At 37.7% G+C, this 10536-nt stretch overlaps 1 protein-coding gene across 1 annotated transcript; it reads left to right on the forward strand.

Annotated features, from left to right (window-relative positions):
- Positions 1-670: 670 nt before the first annotated feature.
- On the forward strand, positions 671-10501 carry LOC113051459 (F-box only protein 3-like). Its single transcript, XM_026215229.1, has 11 exons — positions 671-801; positions 2946-3035; positions 3191-3354; positions 3466-3580; positions 5016-5220; positions 6247-6292; positions 6378-6462; positions 6559-6681; positions 8253-8368; positions 8548-8738; positions 8857-10501. The coding sequence occupies exons 1-11, from the start codon at positions 710-712 to the stop codon at positions 8983-8985; spliced, it is 1356 nt and encodes a 451-aa protein (XP_026071014.1). The 5' UTR covers positions 671-709; the 3' UTR covers positions 8986-10501.
- Positions 10502-10536: the final 35 nt, after the last annotated feature.

Consider the following 10536-nt stretch of genomic DNA (forward strand, 5'->3'; position numbering starts at 1 on the left):
GTTAGATGACCATGATGTTGGTGTGCTTGACTGGTCAGCAAACTCACCAGACCTAAACCTCATAGAGGATCTCTGGGGTATTGTTAAGAGGAAAATGAGAAACAAGAGACCAAAAAATGCAGATGAGCTGAAGTCTACTGTCAAAGAAACCTGAGCTTTTAGACCACCTCAGCAGCGCCACAAACTGATCACCTCCATGCCACGCCGAAGTGAGGCAGTAATTAAAGCAGAAGGAGCCCCTACCAAGTATTGAATACATGTACAGTAAATGAACATATACTTCCCATAAGGCCAACAATTCACTAAAAATGTTTTTTTTTTTTTGGTCTTATGAATTATTCTAATTAGTTGATATAGTGAATTGGTTGATTTTTGTTAAATGTAAGCCAAAATCATCACGATTAAAAGAACCAAAGACTTAAACTACTTCATTCTGTGTGCATTGAATTTTTTGAATTCACGAGTTTCACAATTTTAGTGGAATTACTGAAATAAATTAAATTTACCACGACATTCCAATTTATTTAAATACACCTGTATATATGTTGTATCGCAAAAAAAAGAGGGAAATCGAAAACAGAACCTTTAAATTTGGTGAATGTTAGCGCGGCGACGTGTGCACTATATTTGATAACAGAGCAGCGTGCGGACACGCCCTCTTGTCATCGCAGTGAAGGGGCGGGGTTTCGGTTCTGCAGTCGCTAAAAACATGGCAACGTCCATAGCGCTCAGCCTGGATAACTTACCGTCTGATCCCTTACTGCTGGTGCTGTCATTTCTGGACTTCCGAGATCTGATAAGGTAGACATTCAACTTGAGCCTTTCTGTCAGTCCGTGCGGTAATAAACACGCTGGTTTGTTTCTCGAATGAGCTTGAAGAGCTGTACAGTAAACGTTAGCTGGCAATGCTAACAGCATAGTTTATGATGTTACTTAGGCAGGTTCTGCTGATAGACAAATGCGATAATACGGCGATAATGTTGGTTTTCAGTCACTATGAAAAGCCACGCATCTGATAACTGTAACGTTACACCAGATCATCTCATGAATCTTATGTTTGAAGACATAATGCATGAGCTACTGTAATGACAGAAGCTTTACTTCTTGTCATCAGGTTAAAAAATAACTTACATACATCTACGTTTGGTAGATACTTTTATCCAAAGTGAATTACGTTGCACTCAAGGTCTCCTACCCATAGTAAATTTTAAAGTGCCATGAACCTCCCCTGTTTTAACACTGGTCATCCACACCTCAGATTTGAAAAAAAAAATGGGGGTGTAGAGGCTGGGAAGAGGGGAGTAAACAACAAATAAAACACAGACAGAACTAAAATAAAATCTTATCATTAGAGACTACTAAAACATGAACAAGTCAAATACGTTTAAATTAACTTTTTTTAAATGTAAACAAATCCGCAATATAACTTTGCAGAGTATGGTGTAGTAAAATAAAGGACATTTAAAAGGTCTCTAATATTTTCACTTTGTTGACCAGCACTACAGTGTTTCAAAAAATGACATCAATTTAACACGGAAAGAATAAAGACATGGTTCCTTTTTTGTCCACTCTTCTTTGTATTTTGGGTCTAATGTCATTGTTTGCCGTGTATCACAATAATCGTTCGTGTCATCGCGTTCATGATCATGTGTACCACTCTATCAGTCCTTATTTTGCACATATTTCGTTTGACCAAGATATAATGAAATAGATGCACATTATTTAATTTAATCTTCAACAGCTTTGTTTTTGTGAAATGCTACTTTATAATTTTCATTTTTTTCAATCATATAATTATTATATCACTTAAAATACGTTGTGTGTAAAAATGGCTTTTTTTCAGCCAGTGTGCACATGATCAGGATGGTGCCACCTCCACCTCATTCTGAGCCAAGTGTGATCAGAATGATTACAATATAGAGAATTTTGCAGCTGTGCATATCGATTGTAGCAATATTTTGAAATCAATATGGAACTCAATGGGTAACCAGTGTGTAGAGATAATAAAATTGGGGCTAGTAGTGCATCACAGTAATCTAGCAGAGAGGTCATAAATGCATGAACTAGCTTTCTGTGTCAGAAACCGATAACATGTTTTGCAGCTTAGCAATTTTTCTGAGGTGGAAGAAAACTGTTCTTACTCTCCAGCCACAGCAGCCAGTCACCACTCTCAGTTAAGACATATACATCACTTCATGACATTAGTTCAACTTAGCTTTTTAGACTGGAAGAACGAATTAACTTCAAAAAAAAAAAAAATAGGCACTTTTCAAATGACCACAAATGATCATTTTAGTGTTTCATGACCCTTTAAAGTAGTTAAAGGTTTACAAATTTTGAACACAGAAATGATTACCTGTTTTCTTTAATCTCCATTTCCAGCATCTGCCTTTCTTTCAAGTATTGGGTAGATACATATGCATATTTTTATTTACACATCTGTACAGTAAATAATGCACAAATCTGTACATAAATATTCTGTTCCAGATTTTACCACATTATTATTATTTATTTATTCTTTTTCTTTTATTCTTTTTTTTAATCGTTCTTTCTTTTTTCATGTCACATACATGTACAAAGAGCTCCTAAAAAACCACAACAAATTCCTTGTGTGTTTGCTAAGCTAATTCTGATTCATTTATTCTTCCATAATGGTTTGAGAATAGCTGTCATTACCAAACTTTTTTGAGAAAAAAAAAACAGATTTGTTATTTATTCAACAGTTAAAAGCCTCCAAGTTAATTTTAGTTGCGTTTTTCTTCATATGTAATTAGACATCATCAAAAGTTGGTCACAATTACACTTTGTACCGAATTATGTAAAAATTCTCTCGTGAAGGTTGACCAAGGATGTTTTAATAGATTAAGCATTGAATAAGGTCACCTTTTTTTAACAACTCAAGTTGTCTAAAGTGTTTGCGTTGATCTGGTTTGTTCTTTTCTCAGCTGCAGTTTTGTAAGTCGTCGACTCAATGAGCTGACAGGCCATAACCCTCTGTGGAAGAGACTTTGTCAGAAGCACTGGCTCCTTACAGAGTAAGCTCACTCCTCATGCCCTCAGAAGCTTTTGATTTATTCATGGCATGTGCGTTTTTCTGTCTTAATCCTTTTTTTTTTTGGTTACATTTCTTGATTTGCTGTAATGAAAATATATTGTTGCTGACAAATGATTTTTTTTCTTCCCTTTTCAGGGCAGACAAAAGCCACAGAGGCCTGGCATGGAAGGAGCTGTTTCGGGAGTATTATGCTGATCTGGGCCGTTATATTGACTATTACGGCACTCTCAAGAAAGCCTGGGATGATCTGAAGAACTACCTGAATCAGAAATGTCCACGAATGATAGCTTCACTTAAAGGTCTGTCCACACTGTTTCTCATCCAGCCATATTTTGAAAACCTATGGGTGTTTTTTGTATTTTATCTCGTGAGAGGTGTCCACTAAAGGTTTTGCTTCCTTTTCTCTGAAGAGGGTGTAAGGGAGGAAGAGCTAGACACTATTGAGCTCCAGATTGGCTGCAAACTCCCTAATGACTACCGTTGCTCCTATAGGATACACAATGGACAGAAACTTGTGGTCCCTGGGTAAGACTTCTGATAATATCCTTGATCCTTTCTTCTACTTTAGAAAAAGAAAGTATTTATTTAAATGCTTGAAACTGATTCGTGGCCTAATGGTTAGAGAGTCAGACTTGTAACCTGCAGGTCACAGGTTCGAGTCCCAGTACTGGCAGGAGTTGTAGGTGGGGGGAGTGAATGAACAGTGCTCTCTTCCACTTTCAATACCCACCAATGAGGTGCTCTTGACCATCTCCTCTTCATCTGTTCTTCATCATTTTTTTTCTGTCCTTGCTGTGGGCTGAGTAGACGTCAAATGTTCATTTAATTTACTCTAAATAATAAATTAGAGTAAATGAAATTACATAAATTTGAAGGATTAAATGGATTAGAGAACACTTAATTATGTGAGAAGAGCATTAGACTGTGGAAAGTGGTGCTGCGCTCTGAAATAGACACTGAATGTAAATGTGAAGTCATGTATACACTCATGAACCTTTATCGCTTCAAGCTTTACCTTGATTGAATTATGTTTTTATATTTCATCTTTAGCTGCTTTTTTCTTTTCTTCTTTTCTTTTGGCTGTAGGATACCATGAAAATTTATATAACTTCAATAATTTACAGTTCTGACACCCATTACCTTTTGATATTATAACAGTGATTAAGAATTAAATTACCTATTGACTCGGAAGTATGCGGACGTCTTTTTGTTGGGTGCTTTTGCCATGGTGAATCATAATTTCAGAGCTCCATTGATCATGGCTTTTCATAGTCATGGTGTACGCGCTAAATACAGCAGTTCTGAACCCGAAAACTCAAAGTTTCCATCTGAGGTTAGGTCAACTTAGAGTTTGTTGAACCTCCTTTATATATATGTTGAACCAGATTATATATATATATGGAATCGTGTGTGTGTGTGTGTGTGTGTGTGTGTATATATATATATATATATATATATATATATATATATGTGTGTGTGTGTGTGTGTGTGTGTGTGTGTGTGTGTGTGTGTGTGTGTGTGTGTATATATATATATATATAAACACACACACACACACACACACATGATAGCAAATAGGACATTCCAGAATCACACAAGTTGGATCAAATGAAGATCCACCAATGTGCTCCTCACACCGGAGTTCAATATAATTTTCAATATCATAATATTTAGTTTTATCAATATGTGTCTTCGGCTTGAAGAGGCGCTGCGCAGACCGATTGGTGTATGACATCAAAGTACCGCGAAAGCATAAGGAGACGTCTTTCTTAAATGAGAAAATGTTGTATCTGAACTGTAAATCATGTTTGTTTTTTTTATAGTTTAATATGTTATCATTAGACATTTAGTTATTTAAAAGTCTTAAATTTAAGCTTAGAAATCCTGCAGATAACCTGTAAAATGGCAATCAAGCTTTCACATGATGATAAGTGATCTTTGCACTGCCTCCCCTCCACAGGCTGATGGGCAGCATGGCTCTGTCCAATCACTATCGCTCAGAGGACCTGTTGGATATTGAGACCGCAGCGGGGGGATTTCAGCAGAGGAAGGGGATGCGGCAGTGTCTTCCACTCACATTTTGCTTCCACACTGGCCTCAGCCAGTACATGGCCTTGGAGAGCACAGAGGGACGAACACGCAGTGAAATCTTCTATCAGTGCCCGGTTAGATCACCACGCTCAGACCACAACAGTCTACCATGTATAAACATGCATTCATCTAGGGCTGACGAACTGTTATGAAAAGTGAATCTGATGCAAACCACAGGAAGCAGGTTTTATAATAGCTGGAGGCTAGATAGTAAATGTTATAGACATAGTTTACCCAAAAATGAAAAATGTGCTGAACAGTTTCTGACCCTCAGGTCATCTATGATGTAGATGAATTTGTTTCCTCATCAGAATGGGCATTATATCCACTTGCTCATCAATGAGTCTGCAGTTAATGGGTGCCATCAGAATGAGAGTTTAAACCGATGTTAAAAACACTGCAATAATCACAGAGGTCCATCAGTTAATGTCATGTGAACATCATTAAGACATTTTTAACTTTGAACCGTTGCTTCATTAAAATATGAGCCCCATTTGTAATACGGGGTTTCTCCAGCAAAAAAAGTTTTCTCATCTGAATCAGGAGAGAAATATTCACAGATCAAACTCCGCTTAAAAGTCCAAAACGGTTCAAAACAATTAATTTTTTTTCCCACTGGAGTAAGTATTATTATTGATTATGACCCGAAAGCAATGGTTATGGATTTGTTTTTTACAAACGCATTTATTTTTTGAGTGGATTACTTGTGGAATTTTGTGACGTTTATATCAGCTGTTTGGTCTCTCATTCTGACGGCACCCATTGACTGCAGAGAATCTTTTGGTGAGGGAAATTATGCTAAAGAGTGATGCTAAATTACTCCAAATCTGTTCTGATGAGGAAACAAATTCATCTACTTGGATGGCCTGAAGGCAGGAGTACATTTTCAACAAATTTCATTTTTTGGTGACCTACTCCTTTAAAAGGCTTCCCAATCCCAACTGCATTGTAGCTGACAGGAGGTGTAGCCATTTACTGCATCAGGTACATACAGTTCTCCAGCACTAAATACAATAGAGGAACTCTGACCAGTAGGAGGTGCTCTTGTCTTCTTGTGTATTATAGCCGTTCTTGCTATCTCTTATATCTTTTCTTCACAGGATCAACTGGCACAAGATCCCTCTGCGATTGACATGTTCATTACGGGTAACAAAGTGCAAAAGGCTCCATTAATGCAATGCAGTTTTATCATATCATATGAACCCTTCTCTCCCCTCTTTTCTTTTTTCAGGTCCCAACTTTACTGAGTGGTTCACTTCCTTTGTTGACAATGTTGTAACAGGAGAATACCCCATCATTCGGGACCAGATCTTCAGGTGGTCCATCTTTCATTGTCTTACACTTAGTAATGCATATCAGCATTTGAAATCACAAATCCCACATTAAAGTTGATCCCCTTTATGTTTGTTCAGGTATGTTCATGACAAGCGCTGCGTGGCAACCACTGGTGACATCACAGTGTCAGTCTCTACCTCCTTCCTGCCAGAGCTCAGTTCAGTCCATCCGCCACACTTTTTCTTCACCTATAGAATCAGGTACTGCATAGATCCACATCCATGTAAAAACAAAAGCTTCATATACAAGCCAGAAACTAAGCCTTTTTTGCACAGGCCTATCCAAAGGGTTAATGGTCCCACCTAGTGATCAACTGTAAAAATAACAAATGTTACCTCTTCCTAACAGGGAAAACCACCAACAATCAAGAATCTCACACACACACAAACACTATAATTTGCTGTTATACTCCATATAACTCCATATACAAGCCAGAAACTAAGCCTTATTTGCACAGGCCTATCTAAAGGGTTAATGGTCCCACCTAGTGATCAACTGTAAAAATAAATAAATTTACCTCTTCCCAAAAGGGAAAACCACAAACAATCAAGAATGCATGATTATATGGTGTCATGGCTTTGCAATCAAAAAATGCCGTTATAATGGAAGTCAATGGGATTACTAATTAGGGAGAAAAAAATTTAATGTAATGCTGCACAAAAACTAAAAATGCATCAAAGCCAATGTTGCTACTAATCTTTGACATGCCCAGGACTGTTATAAAAAGTAAAAAAAAATCCAGCCACAATTACTTTTATATTGAAAGTAAGTTATTTTGTGTGTTTTTTCCCCCCAAATCAGTGACATCATTTATGAACTTGGCAATTAAAGAGTTAAATTCTTGGATTTTAAAAAAATAATTAGTAGTTTTGATCAGGACTGAAGTTGATTAACAGATTTATGCAAAAACAATTGAACAAAATATGAATCTGATACATTTTTACAGCAGTTTAATTGAGTGGATGTTTTCATCCACGAACAACTCGAAAGGGTAGTGAATTTGAACAATCCACAAGGGTTAAAAAAAAATCAAGTCACTGTCTTAATGAGTTGATTCGTTCAGTAATTCATTCAAGTGGTTTATTCAAATGGCTAATTAATTTAGTAATTGAATCATTCATTAAACTGATTTGTTCAAACTGCAGATTCATTTGGTTATTGAATTACTGAAACTGATCATTCAAAATGTCGATTAATTCAATAATAAAGCACTGATATGTGTTACTCTGTAAAGCAAAAGTTCTGCTCTTGTTTCAATTTAATCATGTCTTGTAACTGACAATGTTAACTTGTTTGTTCCACTGTCTTATAAACTCATTATAACATTTGAAATTGTGCTTTAATTTGGTAGACAACAGCACTGTTGCTCATGTGATATTGCTTAACTATATCTTTTGGTATACAAGACAAAAACTCACAAATAAATATCACATAGTGAAAGCATGCTCTCAAGGCAAGTTTGGTTTGATTTCTGCTAAATGAGTGACATACTCAATCTCATCTTGCACATTGTTGAATAAATAATTCCATTATTATCGTAGATTAGACATATTGCATACCCCTGTGGCATGCTTCCTCTATTTCCCAGTGTCTTTCCAATAGGTAGAGATCATCCCAGTGCTTGATTCATAAACAAGGTTCTTACTAAAATGATCAAGCTGCTTTCTGTTGTAACTTGCTGTAATGCAACACAGCTGTACTAAGACTTGACATATGACGATACATTGAGCTTGAACCTATGACCTCTGAGCTGTGCCATCTTCTGCATCAGGATTGAGATGGCAAAGTCTGCCCTGCCAGAGAATGCATGCCAGCTAGACAGTCGCTACTGGAAGATCACAAATGCAAACGGAAATGTGGAGGAGGTCCGTGGCCCTGGTGTTGTGGGTAAGAGTATACCCCTGTAAGTTTAGAGTAAATCAGAACAGTTCGCGGATATGTTGAGTTATCAAGCTGAGACATTCTGACAGTATCTTTCAGTCCATATAATTCACAGTGACAATTGCTCTACTTTCTAAAGAATGTCCTGCATCTGTGTTTTGCATATGATGTCCATGCGAGTGCAGGCGAGTTTCCAGTGATGACACCTGGTAAAGTTCACGAGTACGCCAGCTGCACCACGTTTTCCACCACCTCTGAGTTCATGGAAGGCCACTACACATTCCACCGGCTCAACAACAAAGAGGAAGTGTTTGACGTGTCAATCCCACGCTTCCACATGGTGTGCCCACCTTTCCGTGAATCAATGGTGCGGTCGGTAAGTTGCTATTTATATCTTTGTGTTATGTCCAAGAAAAAAATGTATATCCAAAATGCTAATGTGTGTACATTTGTCATTCTAAATCCCTCACTCTGTGTTTGTCTCTCTGATTTAGAGCTCAGTCAGTGAGGTGTCTGCTCCTTATAATGATGAGAATTCATCAGACACCGATGACTACGAGCGTGGAGAGATGCGTGGCATGAACATGGCTGACCCAGGAGGACGCTGCCCTCGGCTTGTCTGATGCACTTTTACATGCCCTCGCCCACAGATACTGATGCACAACACACTCACACAAACGGGACAGCAGGAGGACAAACAGAGCTTTTAGGCATCCATTGTTTATTGTACAGCGCTCTTGTGCCTGTCACTTCTTGAGCGTTTTCTCCAGTTTCTGTGGCCATGGGTCTGGTTGTGGCATATCTGTGCGTGTGCACGTCTGTGGACGTGTGAGATTTTTGTACGTGAGTTTGAGTATGCAAGTGTGGTTTGTGATTGAGTGAGAGAGTTAATTGAATTTCTGTGAGATTGGCTCGTTTTGCCTGGGTTTCACAATTACCTGACTAAACTTACCCGAAGGACTGTTTCAGCCAGAACTGATAATTAGAGTTTACTCACCCTCACGTTGTTCCAAACCTGTATGTCTTTCAGTCTCCTGTGGGACACAAAAGAATATATGAGTATATTTTGTCCATGAAGTGAAAGTGGAGTCCATTGTTGTGTTGGACCGACTGCCTTTAGATTTATGGGCCAAAACACTTTCTCTTCAAAATATGTTTGACAGGACATGTTTGGGAGAAGTAAGACAGTCATACAGGTTCGGGACGACATGGGGATGAGTTAATAATGAAAAAAATTGACATTTTTGCCTGAACTATCCCTTTAAAAACTTACACTTACAGAGCACGAGTAGAAATGATGACACTACTATTAGCAGAAATGTACACACACACTGAATTGGGAATACTGTATATATATATTGAATACTTAACAGAAAGGCTCAATTGATTTCTTCCACAAGGCCTCAGGTATGGTGTAGCATGTATGTGCTCGTGTGTATATGTTTGTTTTGTGTGGTTTGCACTGAGGGTTTCGGGGGCAGGCTGAGGTTCAGACAACAGCTAACCTGTGCAAGCAGCTTGACGTGCTACTAGTTCTCCACTAGTTCTCCGTTCAGAGGTGCTTCTGCCCTGTTCTCAGAAACGCTGGATGGATGTAAACACAAAGGTCAGCCAGGACACATTGGTGTACTGTAAAGGATCTTTTTAGCTCGGATTATCTCAAGGGCTGGAGGTTACACCGACTGGTGTGAATAACAAAAGATAATTTTATGAGAAGTCTATGGCATTATTTTGACTTTCCACCTTTATCTCCTTAAAAAAAAAACCTGTGCAAGAGGTAAATGATCAGAAAATGTTTTTGTTGTACAGTTCAGTTTCTCAGAATGAAATCTAGGCAGACTTAAAAATGTTTTTGCTAATTTCTTCCCCTTTCCTTCCTAATGGCAATGTGAGCTAAGCTTGCCTAGACATATGTATAATTTTGATATTCTTGGTTTGAATATTGTTATAATCTTGGATCATAATGGATATTATGTTATCATCTTTGTAAAATGCCGTGCAGTGAGATTTTTCAACCGTTTGCTATTATGTTCTCTGTTTAGCTCTATTGAACCTCTCAGATTACTCCTTTTTTATTTTGTAAGTGTGAGGGATTTATTATAATTTCTTTGAGTAAATAAACAGGTCGTGGTGTATCAATACCGTGTTTCAGGATCACATTATTTGTTTACATT

This window comes from Carassius auratus, chromosome 32 (assembly GCF_003368295.1).
Source record: "Carassius auratus strain Wakin chromosome 32, ASM336829v1, whole genome shotgun sequence".
In the NCBI taxonomy this organism is placed as follows: Eukaryota; Metazoa; Chordata; class Actinopteri; order Cypriniformes; family Cyprinidae; genus Carassius; species Carassius auratus.